This window comes from Muntiacus reevesi, chromosome 1, assembly GCF_963930625.1.
Source record: "Muntiacus reevesi chromosome 1, mMunRee1.1, whole genome shotgun sequence".
NCBI classification, from domain to species: Eukaryota; Metazoa; Chordata; class Mammalia; order Artiodactyla; family Cervidae; genus Muntiacus; species Muntiacus reevesi.
Genome location: NC_089249.1, coordinates 228,278,411 through 228,298,312, shown reverse-complemented (window position 1 = coordinate 228,298,312; position 19,902 = coordinate 228,278,411). Strand labels below are relative to the sequence as shown.

Below are 19,902 nucleotides of genomic sequence, written 5' to 3'. Positions count from 1 at the left end.
GTTCGGTTACTGTCTATATTGGATACATTCCTACAAGTGGAATCCACTGGGTTAAATGAAATGAGCAGTTGCAGTTTTAGTAGATGTTGCCAGATGCCCAAAAGCATTGCACAAATTTGTATCTTTACCTACAGTGTATTAGAATGCCTCTTGCTGTGTAGCCTTCCAGGTATTGGCCTATAGCCACTCCAAGGTATGCGTGTTTATATGTGTATTGGGAGAGAGATTTACAGACCTCTTTAGGAAACTGGTAAAAGCTATAAACCATCTCAGAAAAATGTAATTGTATACTTAAATATTTCACATACAGTTTTATAGTCTTCACCAACTGGTCTCAGGTAACATAGTTCTTATTGTTGCCTTCCTAGCCATCAGATCTCTCTTGCTTCTGTTTGGTGGACTTGGGAATACTTGAAAGTTTAGGGATAGAGAGCAGTTGTAGAGATTTGGCCAATATTCATCCACTGAAGCCTGTAATCAGAGGTTATGATACTCTGAAGTCCACAATGAACTCTGATGAGTGTAGTTTACTAACAGTTAAGAGCTCAACTGCACTTCTTTCTCATTCTGTTTTGTTGTTGTTGTTGGTTATTAAGTTTTTCTTGAAAAATTTTTTATTGACGTGTAATTGCTTTACAATGTTATGTTAATTTCTGCTATACATCAAAGTGATTCAGTTATACCTGTGTGTACATCCTTTTTCATATTCTTGTCTATTATTTATCTCAGGATATTGAATATAGTTCCTTGTGCTATACAGTTGGACCTTGTTGTTTATTCATTCTATATATAATAGTTTGCACCTGCTAACTCTAGACTCCCATTCCATCCCCCTTCCCCCACCAGCAGCTACAAGTTTGTTCACTCTGTCTGTGGGTCCATTTCTGTTTCATAGATAAGTTCATTTGTATTGTATTTTAGATTCCACATATAAGTGACTTGTGGTATTTGTCTTTTTCTTTCTGACTTCATTTAGTATGATAATCTCTAGTTTCATCCATGTTGCTGCAAATGACATTATTTCATTCTTTTATATGGCTGAGTAGTATTCCCTTGTATGTATGTGGATGGGTGTGTGTGTGTATGTGTATCCTTTTTATCCATTATCTGTTGATGGACATACAGGTTACTTCTGTGTATTGGCTATTATGAATAGTGCTGCTATGCACATAAGGGTAATAATCTTTTTGAATTATAGTTTTATCTGAGTATATGTCCAGGAGTGGGATTGCTGGATCATATGGAAACTCTAGTCTTAGTTTTTTGAGGAGCCTGTACACTCTTCTCCACAGTGCATGTACCAACTTATATTCCTACCAACAGTGTAGATCTCTCATTCTGTTTTGAGCTCTTGCTTTCTGTTCCTTTTTGTGCAATCCTTTTTTTTTTGTTTTTTTTGACCATGCCATGCAGCATGGTTTCCTGACCAGGGGTCAAACCCATGGCCCCCTGCAATGGAAACAGAATCTTAACCACTGGAATGCCAGGGATGTTCCTCTTTGTGCAATTCTTAGTCTTTGTACCTCTATCTCATTTAACTTGTGGGTTGAGGAGTGATACTGTGGAATTAAAATGCATTTAAAAATATGTGTTGTATTTACTAGATTTTACTTTCCAATGACCCCATGTTAAAGACTGTCTTTGCAGCAGTACATCCCTTTTCCCCACATTTCATAAAGAAGACATTGTTTTTCATCTCATAAAGTTAAATTATTTTTGTTTTGAAATATATACACAGTGGACATTTACTACCAGGCACTCTTGTTTAGTAATGTAGGAATATAAAGATGTTCTGACTTCAGGGGGAATTTAACCTACCGGGGGAAATTTGTCAAATATCATGTTTTTACATTTTTGTTTCCCTCACTAGCCCAGTGATTTCGTTAAGTGTAGAGAGGTCATGTCTCATCCTTAATTTCCCTAAAACCCACCAGATTATAGGTGGTTAGTAAATATCTGTTGAATAAGTATCAAAGAATCCAAATGAGTAAGAAAAAATGAATAGAGGACATGCCATTAGACAGGAATAAGCAAGATACTCAAGGTTGAAAGGGAGGGAAAACAATGTATCAAGTTGCATAGCATTGTTTGAGCTAGACCTTTAAAAATGGATTTAAATCCAACAGAGAAAAAGCAAGTAAAGGGCAGTATCAAGGACCAGAGAAGGTGTGGGTGAGTTTGGCCAGAGAACGGGGTGTTTGTGGGTGAGGGGAGATAATGCAGAGAGTGTCAGGCAGGGACTTTGCTGTATTAGGGTGACCTTGAACACCAGCTGGGCTATTGGTACTTGCGAGGGTAGCAAAGAACCACTGAAGGTTTTTAAGAAGGGCAGTGCCAACAGAGTTTCCTCAGGGATGCGCCTCCTGCCTGTAGTGGCAGGAGGCATGGCCCAAGGAAGGATCTTGTATCTTTCCAGTGGAGACTAGGTCTCATGATCTCTAGCTCGTGGTGCTGGTGACCCTGGAGTTGTGAAGGGCTTGCCTTCTCTCATAAATTTAAAATGGCAGGGAAAAGAGGGTGTGTTGGAGATGGCTTTTTGTGAGGTGACTTCTTTCAAAAGGGATCCACACCAGAATCTCAATAGGGAGTGAATGCACTCTTGAATGGTAGTAAGCACCAAGGCCAGAACTTCCAGGCACTGCCTGGGTACTTGTAGGGGACTTGAGAGTGTGTGGCAGGTAGAGTGCATATAGTCAAGTGACAGTTGTGGAGTTTAAGTGCTCAGGATTGGGAGCTTTGTGGGGAGGCACAGCTGGGGGCAGCACCAGCTGTTGTGATGGGTTAGAAATATGAAGCAGGCTGCTTGTCAGAAGTGTGCACATCAGCAGGTTTGCCGAAGCACCAACCTCGTGCCCAGTGGCCTGGAACATCCAAACGTCCTCACCCATGCTTGGATGGGCACTTGCAAGCACGATCCCCCAAGGAACATGAAGCTAGAGCAGGGCACCTGCTTTTATAAGCCTGATGGTGCATTGTTACAGAACTGGCTTCAACCTGTGTTTGACTTAAGTTTATCGGGAAGCCAGAAACCCTTTCCCTTGTTGCTGGCTGGGCAGTTTTTCTCATTTAAATCCCTCCCACATTTGCTTAAGTTATACTTATGGATATGGCTTCTCATTTCTATTCTGACTTGGGGAATGGTATAGATAGAGACTGCTCCATCTTTTTAAAAAATGTATTTATTTATTTTTGGCTACACTGGGTCTTTGTTGCTGTGCACAGGCTTTCCCTGGTTGTGGCGAGTGGGGATTACTTCTCGTTGCTGTGCATGGACTTATTGCGGTGGCGTCTCTTGTTGCAGGGCATGGGCTCTAGGTGCTCGGACTTCAGTAGTTGCAGCACACAGGCTCAGTAGTCGAGGCTCACAGGCTCTGGAGCACTGGCTTGGTAGTTCTGGCACATGGTCTTAGTTGTTCCTTGGGATGTGGGTTCTTCCCCAACCAAGGATTGAACTCCTTGGTGTTGCCTCCATTGGCAAGCGGATTCCTAACCACTAGACCACCAGGGAGACCTGAAACTGCTCCATCTTAAATGGGTTTGGTTGACCTACGGCTGGCCCCAGCCAAGGAATGCTGTAGTGTGTGTTTTCAGTGTGGTAGAGGCCTGGTTTAACCACCTGCCCTCTAAATTTGTATGCCCTTGAAGCCTTCATTGTTACTGAACTGGCTTCACTCTGACCTGAAAATTCTACAAAAATCATGTACTTACTTATCTCCTACAAAATTCAGTCAGATACATACTGAGAGCCTGTTAACACTCACTCTAACCGTCTGTAATGGTCCCTGTCCCATAGCTGGGACAAATCACAGAGAGACACGAGTCTGTAAACACCATTATTGAGAGTTCTCTGGAGTCAGCTCTAAGCATCCCGCTTACTTTATCTCTTACTCCTCATAGTGAACTCTGTGAACTCTCTGAAGTGAGTACTTGGAGCCCCATTCTATACATGGGCCACAAAGCTTATTGTCCCAAGATCTTAAAGCTATTAAGTGGTGGACCTGGACCTGGAATCTGGGTCTTCCTTGGCCTATGCCCTCTACTTCTGTACTGGATAACTGCCCAGGTAACCCAGGTGCTAGAGGCTGTAGCTCCTTCTGGTGAAACTAGCAATGCAGATGAAGAAAACAAACACAGCACATATGCATGATCCAAAACTTTAAGCTGAGAGGCAACAAATTTTGATTGTTATTACATTTTGCTAGGTAAAAGGCTCCGGTAACTAACCTCATTTTGTTGTTCAACTTGCCTACATTTAAGGGGAGCCCTCTCATAATGCAGCGGCAAGGACTAGGGACCAGGTGTTTCTTTGACTCCCTTCTCTACACTGTATCCATTGCTCCATCTGCATCTTTTCACCTTCTCCTTTACATTCTGTTCCTTTTCCTCAAAAAGGAAGGGAGTCCCGTCCTTAAGAACTGATCTAGAGAGAAACTTAGCTCTAGGAATTTTGCTCCCCTCATACCTATGGATTTGCTCTCTTTCCACTGCAGGGAGAATCCAAATTGGGGGGCTTTTGCAGTAGACACTGAGGAAATTGTAGAGGTCAGGAGTAGCTGGTACTGTTTTGAAATTATTCACACAACCATGTTTGACTGTGGAGGTAACAGGTGTTGTTGAAGAGAACAAACAGAGCCAATTATGATGTCAGGATCCCTGGGGACTGATGAGGTAGGAAAAAAAAGATTAAAAGTTAAAGCGAAGTATCTTGACACTTTGCTTCTTAGCCCCCTTATTAAATTATGACTTCTGTTTGTGGAAAATAAATGAGAACAAAGGGTGTGTTTAGAATACAATCTTTGTGTTTTAAATTTGACTAATGAATGGTTTTAGCACTTTCGTTTGGTCCTTAGTCAGCTTGCGTTCAAAGTGTCAATTAACCAATAAATATTATGAAAAACAAGAGTCAGAAATGGTTGCCACTCTTGCTAATGAGCTGCTAATGAAATTGTGCCTGGGTGGGAAATGCAGGCATTCTGGAATCCCCAAGAGTCTTCTCCAAAAAATGAACTGTAGTGGAATTACAGTCCCTGACCTCTGGGAAAAGGGTGCATTTAACTTCTTCACTCTCAATTGCTGTTTTTCCCCTCCTCATTATTAAATGAAGCTCATTGTCAGTATCTCACAGTTAACTTCAATTGCAGTGAGACTTTTAAAATATGTTTTCATTTGACTCAGTAATTTCTAAGTGGTGGGATTGGAGAGCTGGAAGAACTGTAGCTTTGCTGTTTATTTTATTTGTGGTTTGTTTCCAACTGCCTGGTCTTTGGTTTCTTAATGGTTCCTTTCTTCTTCCAATTTTCTTGAGTCTTTACCCAGTCTCCTTATCCCCAACAGATATGCATACACATATGCACAATTGAAAATGTGAAATCTGTATATATTCAAGAGTTTTTAGGTTTGAGAGAATAGGTGGGGAATAAGCATGCATGCTCAGTCATGTCTTGTCCACCTCTTTTGCTACCCTAATGGACTATAGTCTGAGAGTCTCCTCTGTTCATGGAATTTTCCAGGCAAGAATGCTGAAGTGGTTGTCATTTCTTACTCCAGGGGATCTTTCTGACCCAGGGATAGAATCACATCTCCTGCATTGGCAGGTGGATTCTTCACTACTGAGCTCCCTGGGATGCCTCAGTGGGAAATATCTCTCTAAAAAAAGAAATGACAGTAACTAGTAGACTCTAGCAATCAATAGGATTATTAAAAACCAGTTCCCATGGATGTAAAAGCTCAAGTGCTCTGATTAAAGGGCTGTGCTTTATCTGTTAGTCTCACTGGGTCTTCTAAGCTATAGAGGAACATGAAATGTGTTAAGGGTAGAGGTGAAAGGGGAACAGAGGAAACCAGTGGGCTAGGAAACAGGTGTGGGATGCCCATCTTGGATTTCTGGGTGAAAGTATCCCTCTGTTTCTTTTGTTCTTTACCCTGTTCTCCTTTATCCCTGGATTCACTAAACTGTGGGGCTCTGACTGGTCTCCTGGCCTAGTGGAAGGAGGCACTGTACATGCTTTAAGGTCTGGTGCTTTTGAAGGAAGGAGGACTGACCACTGTCAGAAGAATTCTTTGTTTTTCTGGTCAAAATACTGTCATCCCTTACTGCTGTCTCATTCTTCCCATTCCCCACCCATTCCTCTTGTTCAGGCTTGATTGTATCTGATTAGGTCAAGTATAATATCTTTCTAACCAATCTCCTTACTTCTTATCTTTCTGTTATATGCTGAGTTTCAGAAGGAGTTACTCATTGCCCCCTGAATATGCCCATTTCTTTGCTTGCCAGAAAACTGGGACTCTGAATGTTGTTACTCCTCTTCCTCGTTTATTTCATATTCCTCAGTTCAGTTCAGTTCAGTTGCTCAGTCGTGTCCAACTCTTTGTGACCCCATGAACTGCAGCACGCCAGGCCTCCCTGTCCATCACCAATTCCCGGAGACTACCCAAACTCATGTCCACTGAGTCGGTGATGCCATCCAACCATCTCATCCTCTGTCGTCCCCTTCTTCTCCTGCCCCCAATCTTTCCCAGCATCAGGGTCTTTTCAAATGAGTCAGCTCTTCGCATCAGGTGGCCAAAGTATTGGAGTTTCAGCTTCAACATCAGTCCTTCCAATGAACACCCAGGACCGGTCTCCTCCAGGATGGACTGGTTGGATCTCCTTGCATATTCCTCAATGGCAGCCATTGGTCTTGTTGATGTGGTATCCTTCCCAGTGCCCAACACTGCAGGTGGCTTTCTTCAGTGGATGCACAGTAAGCTGTGATGGAATCCCTAGAATAGAGCAGGCAGGCTCTTGCCTAATTCTCAGTATATGCTTGTTGACCAACCAGTCGTGGACAGAGACTCACTGTGTCCTAGATATGGTTACTTTGAGCCTTTGTCCTGATGGCTGTTCAGAGTACCTCTCCAGCTGAAACACAGGAAATCCTCTAAGTAGCACGGCTAGTCCTTATACTTGAAGAGCACTGCTGTTGTGAATTCGTGGGGAGAGATTTGTGAACAGCTGTTGTCTCTTCTTGGAACTGGAAAGGAGACATTGCTTAGATCACAGCAGATAAAATTTTGGAGGGTAGTTCTGGAATGTGGTGGGAGCTATCAGGATAGCTATTCCCAGAGGAAGACTGTGGAGTCTTCTGATCTGAAGGACTTTAGTGCAGGTGATGGATTTCCACCCTTGCTTGAAAGCCCTTCCAGAGAACTGTTCTAAGGCTCTGCCCAGATTGTAGATTCTGTGGCAGAGTTAAAAAAAAAAACTTTGGAGAATATTTTTATTTTTTCTTATTTTGCCATTGTTAAGTCCTTTTAGGAAATGCATGAATGTAATGACAAGACAGACTGCTTCACTCTGTGTTTTGCTGCTTACAAAAAAGATCTCCATTTGTGTTTCCCTTCAAAAAACATTTAACGTTGGTTCAGGGTTCAGCACCCTAGAGAGGTTTGTGCACATTTTTTTGTTGTTGTTACTGGTTCAGTTCAAGTCCTGCCTTGGAGACAGGATAGATGCTCATTTGTGTGAAGCCAGGATCTTGCCAGGACTTGTTTGGGGTTTTTGAATAAAAAAGCAGGAGGAGAGGGCTGTGGTAGTCATGGCAACCAGGCTTATGAAGTCTCAGCTCTGTCTCGCCCTGGTTAGGAGCTTGGAGGTGAGTGGCATTGCTTCCCGTCCTGTATTCCTTCTCTTAATTCTGGTCTTGGAAGTGGGGGCCAGGGGGCTGGCATTCAAGCTGACCTTTCTGATGGCCTACTGTGTGCCTAGAGTTGAGCTTGTGCTGGACACAAGTAATTGGTCCCTGCCCTTCAGAAACTCGGCATAATTGGAAATTTTCACTCTTGTTAACACATACATACCTACAGGACTTGATAAATAAAATGTCTTTGCTTCATCCTGGTTGACATTTACCTTTTTGGGGCTGTGTTTCCTGAAGCGCTTATAACTTCTTCTGAGCTCTGACACAGTGTTTTCTCATTTATTCTTCACAACAATCTAACACATTAGTGAAAGCAAGCACAATAGATTCTTGTCATTTGACACACAAGGTCATGAAGATTCAGAAAGAAAAAGGAATTTGGCTGATTTTACTGGCTCTCAAAGAAATAGCCAAGTGGGTAGCAGAGTTCCAGTGCTCATGGTCGATGGCCAGTTCTCATCCAAGCAGGCCAGGCTGGAGCAGCCCTAGATTTTTCTGCCGTTGTATCCATGTTTAACTTGAAAGAGCCCAGGGGTCCCTGGAGGGGGATGTTTCCAGGTCGACGCCCACAGAGGACATCCCATACCTCTTATGCCCCCCAAAGACATGTTACTCTTAGGCATCTGATGTCATTGCAGAAACCAGGACACTGTCGCATCCTTCTCAGCTGGCCCTGGCTTCCCTGAAGCAGGGCAGTCAGACTATACAGAGGGCTCCTGTGGGTACTACCCAAGGAGGACACTGCCACTCTGAGCCCAGGAAAGCTAAGTTTCTAAATACTGGGCAGTTAGGTGAGTGGGAACAAATACTGAGTCAGGTAAGATTTGTCAATAGGTGAAGCTTCTTTTCCAGTAGTCGCAAATTGGTTGTAGGCTGAATTCCAAATATAGGTATGTTTTGTTTGGCTTTTATATTTAAAAATTTGAATGCTTTTAGAAAGGGCATTTTTTCTTCAGCACTCACCATTCCCTATTGTCTTATAGATGGCCTTCCTCACTGATCTCTCTCACTTACTTGTGTCCCATGGGCATTTGCGTTAACTTGTACATCTCGGATCAATATTTCTTACTTGCCCTTCTGCCAGTATTCCTCTTGCCCGGGTATTTGATGGCTTCAGGCTTTCTAGGCTCATTTTCTTTTTCCTACCCTACCCAGAACTGTCCTTCTGGGTTTGTGTTTTGGCTTTGAACTTAGCTTTTTCTTGGCCTCTAGTAATACTTGCTGTCACCTTGGACTATATTTGATAGTCTAATTACTGTTCCGGGATTCAAAAGAAGTAGTGCTTTATCCAAAGAAATGAAATTTCGAAACAACTTTATTGAGATAAAATTTATATATCATAAAATTCACTCATTTAAAGCGTACAGTGGGAATAATTCTCAAATGTCCTAGGGAACATTGGTAGAATAGATGAGTAGTTTCCAGACTATGGTATTTCATGAACCAGAAAACTTTAAAAGAAAATTCTGGGGACCAAAGGCCAGCTTTTTTACTTTTCTGAGTTAAGGACCTTAACATAGAAACAACCCACTGTCATCCATCATCATCGTTATCTCATTTTATAAAAGGATGTTTTAACACTAAAAAGATAGAAATGATATAATTTCAGAAAAAAGGACCCCTCTTTATATTGGACACTTTTAAATTCCTTGTTTCAGGACCATTGGAATGAATTGTGACAATAAACAAACCACTTCAGAACTCAGCTTTAAAATGATAGTAATTTCTTTTTGTATTGCTCTCTTAGAACTGTAGTAATAGCTCACATACCCTTCAGATGCCCCAGAATAAAAAATTAAACCAGCCAGGATGTGGAGGAATGGGAACAACAAAATAGAATACAGGCACTAACAAATGAACCAAGTATTACAAATTGACAACATAATCATACTGACTTGGGTAGGGGAGAATGGAACTAAACTAAGCGGCCTTGTGAGATGATACCTTGACTAGCTACTGTAAAACTAAAGACAAAGGAACCGTGTGTAAATGCTGTAATCTAGTTTGGTAAATGTGTTTCTGACAGTGGTATGGTTAGCAATTTTGAAACTACTTTGTATGTATACTAGGATTGAACAGTAAAAAAAACATTGCAGATAAAAAGAGCTAGTTTTCTTACTGTTGGAGAAAGAAGTTGCAAATAAGGAAGGGGGGGGGGGTGTGAGACAAACGAATCCTGTAGTGTTGATTGAAATCTCAGGTATCACTATGGTCTATGGCCATATCACCCTGAATGCGCACAGTCTCCTCTGAGGTATCAGTATAAGCTTGTGCTTTTTAATAGTTGTGCTGCCAAGTTGTGTCCGAGTCTTCTGCAACCCCGTGAACTGTAACCCACCAGGCTCTCTGTCCAGGGAATTTTCCAGGCAAGAATACTGGAGTAGGTTGCCATTTCCTTCTTCAGGGGATCTTCCCAACCCAGGGATCAAACCCTCGTCTCCTGCATTGCAGGTGGATTCTTTACTGCTGAGCCATCAGGGAAGCCCACTTTTTAATAGGTACACAGAAAAATAGATATAGAAACATAGATGTGTATACACATACATAAATTTCTTATCTCTGATTCAAAGACAGAGCCCAGAAGCAATGACAATCTAGTGGTAATGAGCACACCTGTTATGCAGATCAGTTCAGTTCAGTCGCTCAGTTGTGTCCGACTCTTTGTGACCTCATGGTCTGTAGAACGCCAGGCCTCCCTGTCCATCACCAACTCCTGGAGTTTACCCAAACTCATGTCCATTGAGTCGGTGATGCCATCCAACCATCTCATCCTCTGTCGTTCCCTTCTCCTCCTGCCCTCAATCTTTTCCAGCATCAGGGTCTTTTCCAATGAGTCAGTTCTTCTCATCAGGTGGCCAAAGTATTGGAGTTTCAGCTTTACCATCAGTCCTTCCAATGAATACCCAGGACTGATCTCCTTTAGGATGGATTGGTTGGATCTCCCTGCAGTCCAAGGAACTCTGAAGAGTCTTCTCCAACACCATAGTTCAAAAGCATCAATTCTTCGGTGGTCAGCTTTCTTTACAGTCCAGCTCTCACATCCATACATGACTACTGGAAAAACCATAGCCTTGACTAGACGGACCTTTGTTGGCAACGTATTATGCAGATAGTGGGTTCTAAACACTGTTCTTCAATAAAAAAAACTAGAACTCCTTGAAAAATGTTGATTCAAAGGCTGGGGAAAGGAAAGTTTAAGATAAACTTGAAGCTTCTTGTGGAGCCAGAAAGTAAGGAAATACTTGAAAAAAGAAAATGACAGACTAAAGGAACTTATCAAAGGAACGCAAGAGTTAACCTGAAGAAACTCCTAGTTGCCAAAACTGAAATAATTTGAGCAACAAAATAATGATAATATTGGACTATAACTCATAGAATAAAATATCTATGAGAACATATTGATTAGATAAATAATTAAGTATATGGAGAAATGACGGTTTTTCCATATAGTGAAATTTCAATTCATAAATGTGTAAGGAAGTGAGTAGAAAATTGCTATTAACTGGGACTCTGTAATAACCTAGAGGAGTGGGAAAGGGTGGGAGGTGGGAGGGAGATTCAAGAGGGAGGGGACATATGTACAGGTATGGTTAATTCATGGTTATGTATGATAGGAATCATACCAGTAGTGTAAAACAATCATCAATCAAAAGTAAATATAATTATGAAAAATTTTAGTTACAAAAAGAATTGCTCATACACCATCACCACAGTGATAATTGATGCAAGTGGATCCCCTTAATTGTGTGCAAAGGTTTGAGGAAAAAGGGGATTTGTATAATCTCAGAGTGCTTCCCCCATGATTTTCTCTAAACAATTCAGGGGTTTTTAGTATACACACAGTATCATGCAACCATCACCACATTTTCATCCCCTCCAAAAGAAATAATTCTTATGAGCGGTCATTCCCCATTTCTCCCTTCCTCTAGCCCCTGACAACCATTAGTTTCCTGTGTCTAATGATTTTTCTCTTCAGCACCTTTCATGTGAAAGGAGTCATATGATGACATGGCTTTCTGTGTCTTCTTTCACTTAGTGTAATGCATTCAACGTTCATCCGTGTTCTAGTATATATTAGTATTTTATTCCTTTTTTATTTATTGTGTAGTTTATTGATTTACTTCTTTATTCCAGTTTTATTGAGATACAGCGTAATGATTTAAAGTATTTCATTCCTTTAAGTGGATGAATAGTGTTCTTCTGAATGGCTAGATTGCATTTTGTTTGTTCATTCCTTAGATTTGATGGACATTTGGGTTGTTTTGCCACATTTTGGCTATTATAAATAATGCTGCAATGAACATTCATGTACAAGTTTTTGTGTGAACATATTTTTTTAGTTCTTTTGTGTATACACCTAAGTGCAGAGTTGCTTGGTTCATAGGGTAACTCTCTGTCTAACATTTTGAGGAACTGCCAAACAAACTATTTTTCACAATTTGCCATGATTTTTGTTTAACACAATGGAAAAGCTCAGTAGACATGGCTTTTGTTAGTTGATCAAGACCGGTATCACCAGTATAAGACATGTTGACAACATGAATCCTTTGATATGGTGTGTTGGGAAAAGCATGATGTAATTTCTCTGGTGTTTCTGTCAAGGTGGCATGATTTGAGTTTAATCATGACAAAACCCAAACAATCCTGAATAACTGATTAGTATTTCTTGAGGATGTCAGGGTCATGAAAGACAAAGGGAAGACTGAGCAACTGTTGGAAAGTGCAGGAAATTAGGGAGAATTAACAACCATGGGCCATATAGGATCATAGAACAAAAGAGGACCTTAGTGGAAACACTGTTAAGGTTTGAAAATGATCTTTAGTTTGGTTACTAGTATTATTTTCCCAGTAGTTATCTATGGCTAGGTAAGATATTAACATTGGGAAAAGTCATGTGAGTGATGTATGGAAACTCTCTGTATTGTTCTTATAAGTTCTGTGTAAGTTTAAAAGTAATTCAAAGTAAAAGGTTTTAAAAAGATATCCAGTCATTTATTCTTGCTCACATGTCTGCAGATGGGCTAGGCTCGGCTGACCATGGTTGGGCTCAGCTCCAGTCTGCAATTTGGGTCCAGGTCTGCTCCAAGGGTCTCTCATCCCTCTTGGATCAGAATGCTTGTAGAGCATGTTCTTCTCACAGTGATACACAATTCCGAGACAAGCCAAACACACAAACACGTTTCAAACCTCTGTGGCACATTTGCTAACATCCTGCTGACTAAAGCATGTCACAGGCCAAGTCCAAAGTCAAAGGGTGAGAAACTACACCAACTAGTAGGAGGGACTGTGACGTCACACAGCACAGGGGATGGATGGAACAGAACTGGTGATAATGATACAATCTACCACTCATATTTTTTCCCCTCAGGGAGCCAGTATTAGGGAAACAGACACTGCAGGCTTTGCAGGTCTTTTTGCCTTTCTGGATTCCTGTCTTATTTTCCGATTATCCCCTTCTCTTCTACCTCCCAGTCCTTAAGTGTATCTGGTGACTTTTTACCTCTGCTCTGTTCTTCTCCAGTATTCTGCTCCCTTCACAGAGGCCCTAGAAGGAAGCAGGTCAGATCACACTTTCTCTTTAACTTGGCCTTTTTCCCAGTGGGCTGGAAACATTTGAAATACTGTGTTTTCTGTTGCTTCTGCCGCTGTTGCCGTGGCTGGTTTCATGTATTTTAAATGAGCGTAACCCATATTTTAAGTTAATGTTATTGTGGTTGCTCTTGCCCCCTGTGGTGGCTTATGTGAAGGGAGTAATTTTGGAATTTTCCCTAAATAAAATAAATTGATTCACATGAGATCCTAATCTCTTCCTTGGCCAGTTTAGCACAGTCTAACTTGTTATTTTCTTGAGCTTTTAAAGTCATGTACTTTTTCTCTTATTTCTAATTTTGATCAAAAGTCTGAAAATTCAAGATATTATTATTACTGGTATTAGTATAAATTAGTCCTAAAAATAGCTATCAACATGACTACTGATAATTATGAATCTACTTGCCCTAGTGAAAATCTTTGTTGTCATTTCCTCATACTACTAGATAACACTAGGATTTTCTCACTTCCATTTTTAATTTTTCACTTAACAAATAATTATTGAGGATTTACCATATGCTTGGATATGTGATAGACCCTGAGAATAAAATTGTGAGCATTTTTACTAGCCAGATAAATAAAAAACTTAAGATATAACTATTGATTGTGGTAAGTGTGATTGAGTAAAGGGGTCATGGTAAGGAGTTCCCTGGTGGTCCAATAGTTAGGACTCAGTGGTTTCAATGCTGTAGCCCTGGGTTTAATCCCTGGTGGGAGAACTAAGCTCCCTCAAACTGTGTAAGAACTAAGATCTGTCAAGTGTGGTCAAAAAAAAGAAAAAGAAAAATGGTCATGGTGTTGTGAAAGCCTTTGGGGGGCAGCCAGATCTGGCCTGGGGAAATAGAGGATGCCTCTCAGCTTCTCAGCTGGGATTGGAAGAATGAAGAGATGGAGGCTGGGGTTGGATGGAGTGTTCTGGGTGAAGGGAACAGCAGGTGAAATGCCCTGTGGTAGGAGGAAGCATGGTTCCTTTCATGGAATGGAAAAAGGCCATTGTGGGCTAGAGCATGGGGAATGAGGAGTGGACAGGTTTGAAGAGGCAGGCAGTGGCTAGATACTAAAAAGGGCCTCATTGACCACTGTGAGGATTTTCATCCTTAAGAACAGTAGGAAGCCACTAAAAGGTTTGAGGTCAGGGAATGACATCTTCAGATTTGTATTTTGGGAAAAAAAAAATCATTCATTGTAAAGAGTAGTTTGATTAGGAGGTAATTGTAGTTAGTAGAGGGCAGTTGGAAAGCTTTGGCAGTGTCTGGAAGAGAGATGGTGATGGTTCTACGGGCAGTGGTGGGGAGGACAGAGAGAAGGATGTAAATTCAAGAGAGACATGGCAGGAAAAGCATCAGATTTGGGAGATTAATTGGATATGGGAGATGTAGAGTAGAGAGAATATCAAGGATGATTTGCTTAGCTTCATACATTTGGAGATGGGATTTTTGTTTGTTTGTTTGTCATGCATGGCTTTGGGATCTCAATCACAGGCCAGGGGTTGAACCTGGGACCACAGCAGTGAAAGCACCAAATCCTTACTGCTAGACCACCAGGGAACTCCCTTAGAGATGGGATTAATGCTAAAGAAGTTACCTCTTAGCCCATGATCATAGGAATAGAATAAAAGTTATCAGTTTTTTGTTGTTTTTCCCAGGATTTGGCCTCCTCTTTTTGAAGAACCAACTTCCTCAGCCATTACTTTTATTTTCCTACCCCAAACTGGGCTTCAAGTAGTGCTTCAAGATATCAGCCTCCACAGTCCTTCCTGTTCTTCTGGCCTCTTCTGTTCCTTGCCTCTTGAATACATCCTGTTAGTTTCTGTGTCTGAGTCTTTGCATGAAGGACTCCATCTATTTGGGATTCACTTTTTCCCCAGTCTGGGTCTCACTTCTTGCCTCATTTAACTCCTGACTTAACCTTACTCAGGGAGCCTCTGCAGAGAAAGGTTTTCCCATTCTACTTGAACATACCTTTTAAAAAAGATTCTTGAAGCCTTATGAATGGATTTGAGGTTAGAAGTGGATCATTATGCACATACACTTATGTACTCAACTTGGCTTTTAATTTTTAGTCACAGGTAAAGAAACTCCCTGCTGAAGTGTAATGGCAGGAACAGAAAACAGTTGTCTTGGCCTGGTGATTCCTTGGCTTTTTGGTTCTCTGATGGAGGCACGATGGTTGGTGTAGCTTGTAGTTCACTATCATCTTGCCAGAATTGAGAAAACTTGAATTCTTGTTACATCATTGCTCTTTTATGCTTAGGATTTACCTGATCATTCCAAGAGAACTTGTGCTGTATGCTTCACTTGAAGGAATTTTTCATGTTGCAGTGTCCCTCCAAGTACCATATACCTCATAAGCCTTCTCTGTCTTCTTGACTTTTAGGTCAGGCTGTTCCTGCAGGATCCCATGTGCGACTGAATCTCCAGACTGGGGCAAGGGAAGTGAAACTCCAAGATGAGGACAAGTTTCAAACCAATTTGAAAGGGTCGAAAAAAGGCAAAAGGTACAGTGTCAAGCCTGGGGACTGGGAGACTGACAGCATTGACCCTATAATGCTGAGAGTAATGACAATGTATTGTTCCTTTTTTAAAATTAATTTTTAAATTGGAGTATAATTGCTTTACAGTGTTATTAGTTTCTGCTGTACATCTGCTTGACTCTCCTTCTTGAGCCTCCCACTCACCCTCCACCCCCATCCCATCCCTCTGGGTCGTCACAGAGCACCTAGCCGAGTTCCCCGTGCTGTACAGCAGCTTCCCACTAGTTGTCTGTTTTATACGTGGTCATGTACATATGTCAGTGCTACTCTCTCACTTCGTCCCACCCTCTCCTTCCCACCCTGTGACCATTCTTTACATCTGTGTCTCTAGCCCTGCCATGCAGGTAGGTTCATCAGTTCCATTTAATGTATTATTTCTTGCCCAAATACATGTGGGTTTAAAATTTTTGAAATTTAATAGCTTAGAATTTGTGATAAATATTTCAGAGTTTTATAGATGTTTACTTCTATGGTCTTTGGAAAGAAATAGTTTGCCTTTTAAAAAAGGCTGTAGGGGAATGCTTAACCTGCTTTAAAAATGAAGTCTTTTTTCCCAGTACTTTAAGAGCACCCATTTGAATCCCAACAGTTAATGTGCTGATTACAGATGAGTCATCTATTCATTAAAACAGGCCTGTTAGGCCTTCTGCTTTGCAGTAACACTTCCTTGGTGGACAATAAAATTGCATTTTAGTCTTTAATTCATAGTAATTTTTTGTCTTGTTACTCCATATTAAAACAGGCTTTCTTATAGTATAAAAGTTCTTCAGTGGTAAGAATTGCCTATTTTTTAATAATCAGTTTGGGTGATTTACTTTTGGGCAATTCATAGTCTTTATTTTTCTGTTTTTTTTTTTTTCCTTTTTTCTTTTTGACTTACCAAGTTTTCTTTGCTTGCTATTTCCTGTGTAAGGGAGAAAGAGGCTGAGGCATGGGGTTATAGGGGCTTTTGGAATTGTGCAGTTTGAAAGGTCAGTATAAATATCAACCATAAAGTTTCTAACAAAAGGACCAGTAAATTATGGCCTGCGGCAAAATATTGGGACTACTGCCTGTTTTTGTATGACCCACAAGTTATGTGGTGGTTAATGGTTTTTTATGGTTGGAAAAAAAGGTGTTTCATGACTGAATAAAATTATGTGAAATTCGAATTTCAGCGTCCATAATTAAAGTTTTATTGGAGTATAACCATGTTCATTCATTTATGTATTGTCCATGACTGATTTCCTGCTGCACTGACGGAGTTGAGTAGTTGGGAAAATCGTCCCATAAGGCCCACAATATTATCTGTTTATTACAAATAGTTTCCTGTCCCTGTTCTAATATGGCCATGTCTCATTTTATTGCGCCTCAGTTTGTTGTACTTCTCAGATACTTCATTTTTCACAAATTGAAGATTTATGGTAACCCTATGTTGAGCAAGTCTGTTGCTACCATTTTCCAACAGCATTTGCTCACTTCATGTCTTTGTGTCACATTTTGGTAATTCTTACAATATATTTCAAACTTTTTCATTAATGTTATATTTGTTATGGTGATCTGTGATTAGTTCTTTGATGTAACTATTGTAATTGGTTTTTTGGTTTGTATTGTTTTTGTCATGTATTTTTTTCTTGTCATGTATTTTTAAATTAAGGTATAAACTTTTTTTTTTAGACATAATGCTGTTGCACACTTTATAGACTACAGTATAGTGTAAACATATCTTCTGTGCACCAAAAAATTGATGTAAGTTACTTTATCGCAATATTTACTTTCTTGTGATGGTCTGTAACCAGTCCCTTAATATTTCTGAGAGTTGCCTGTTCATGTAAGTATTGGGAATCAGTCATGGATTGAGCAATGTTAGTGTTACTCATCCTTGGATTTTTATTATTTTAGCAATATTTTGAAGTTAGAGATGAGGCAGAAGGGGACCTGGCAAAAGGTCATCCATCCTGTCCATGTGGCACTTACAAGATCATAGAATAGCTTATTCAGATTTGGGCATTTTTCACTGTCAAAAAATTCAACTTTGTATTATGATCTGTAAAATAAGGAGCTATTTGTCCTCCTTATAGTCACCTCAAACTGGGTTAGATCTTTATTTTTCCCTGCCTCTCAAGATAGGCATGTACCTGGAGTAACACAGGTTATATGATGATTACTTTCTCAGAACCATTAAAGAAAGAATCAAATGTCATTGTTGTGACCCCTGTCAATATCCCTCCATTTCTAGAATGCATGTACATCTTTCAGTGTCTCAAAGTACTTAGGGAAAGTGTCTCAAAGTACTTAGAAAGTCTTTTCTCACATCTAAGCCAAGTCTTATTTTTGAAAAAGAAACCTATTTTTCCCCTGGTTTAAGACTATTGAGTTAGGAACTTGGTTAATTTGGTGCTATTTTGTTAATATTTGTTGGTTTTAATACTATGGAAAGTAACTTCTCCAATAACTGGCCATAGATCATCAGTAGGAGCACTTATTGCTTCACCTGTTGCTCCTGTCTTTTTAGACTAGAAAGCAGAGCCATCTATGTGGTCTATAGTAGAGACACCGTGAGAGAAGAATATTCATTCCTACTCCTGCCTCTTTACTTTTCTCCTTTGAAATGTTTCTGAGGGCTCTGCCTTGGAATGTCCTCCAGAGTAAGCTGGACATGTCTTCTTCCTTCTCAGTGTTTATAGCTAGCAACAAACCTGTCTGAACAGAAGCCCAAAGGCATTGACAAGGTGGTTGAGGGTGTTCAGTGCTGTGAGCTCAGTGAGTCTCTGGTGGTGACTTTCTCCTCTTGCAGTGAACCTCCTTCTGTGCTCCTTTAATTCCACTTCACAGTGTCTTCCTGCTTCTTTAGTTCTGGAATGGGAACAGAGACCAAAGGACAGGGCTAATTTTCAAAATTGTTACAATATTTTGTTTACTGACTTAACCATTTTGAGAAACAAGACCCACAGCTTTCCATCAGTCTGTCAAAGAAGTTGGTGATCCTGTGAAGTTAAGAACCACTGGCTAGAGAGATGGGATAGTCCATTCAGCCTAATCCGCAGCAGCTTCTCCACTAGTCCTGCTGGACATGTGACTGACCACACTGCTACCTAAAGCTACAGTTCCTGTGAACTCTAAAGCCCACAAGAGGTCTCCTTATTCTGACTTGTCCCAGAGGGTTCTCTGGGCACTTGCCAAGTTCAGTGTATAATTGGCTCTCAACTGGTTTTCCTCTTGGTATTTGTGTGTTAGACATTGCCATCTTCACTGGTTTTAGTTTGTATCCCTGTCAACTTCTCCATAGTACATCTTTTGCCTTGGAACAATCAGCTTTTTGAATCATCCTCTTACATTTAGAGGACCAAACTGCATCCAAGTTGTTCCTTATTGGGTTTATTTTGTTTGTGTGTGTTTAATTGCTAAGTCCTGTCTGACTCTTTGTGAGCCCATGGACTGAAGCCTGCCAAACACCTCTGTCCTTGGATTTTTCCAGGCAAGAATGCTGGAGTGCGTTGCCATTTCCTCCTCCACTGGATTTTCTTGACCCAGGGATTGAACCTGCGTCTCCTATGTCTCTGTATTGACAGGTGAATTCTTAACCACTGAGCCATGTATGAAGCTCTGTTGAGAGCATTTACCACAGTTTAATATGGTATAATAGTTAAGGGAGTGGGCCATGGACAGAACCATTTACTTATTCCACCATTCGTTTCACAAAAGACCTATTGAGTGCCTGTGTGCCAGGCATTGGGGATACAGTAGTAAATAAAACAGACAAGATGCTAGCTTTATTGAGGCTGGCAAGCAGGAAAAGAGAAATAAGTATGCAAGTAAGGTAATTATAGATTATAATAAATACTAGGGAAGAAATAAGGTAATAAATCCCTGATGGAGGCTGTTGGATTGGCCAAAAAGTTCATTCAGGTTTTTCTGTACCATCTTGTGACTAACTGAACAACCTGTTTGGGCAACCCAATAGAAAGGATGGTTTGAGAAGGCCTTGTCAAAGGCTGAGACCTGAAGGATGAGGGGCACTTAGTCATGCGAGGGGTTAATTTTATAGGTTTAGAGTTAGAGCATTTCAGGCAGAAGAAACAAGAAGAGTTCCTGGCTTTGTTAAGGAAAGTGCTTTGTCAA

At 40.7% G+C, this 19,902-nt stretch overlaps 1 protein-coding gene across 7 annotated transcripts in view; it reads left to right on the top strand.

Moving 5' to 3' along the window:
* SIL1 (SIL1 nucleotide exchange factor) overlaps positions 1–19,902 on the top strand; it is a 235,297-nt gene that overhangs the window by 112,848 nt on the left and 102,547 nt on the right. For all 7 annotated transcript variants that reach the window (XM_065918651.1, XM_065918652.1, XM_065918649.1 and 4 more), the window contains exon 4: positions 15,645–15,765. In XM_065918651.1, the coding sequence (XP_065774723.1) occupies positions 15,645–15,765 (121 nt within the window). The remainder of the gene's footprint in view (positions 1–15,644; positions 15,766–19,902) is intronic.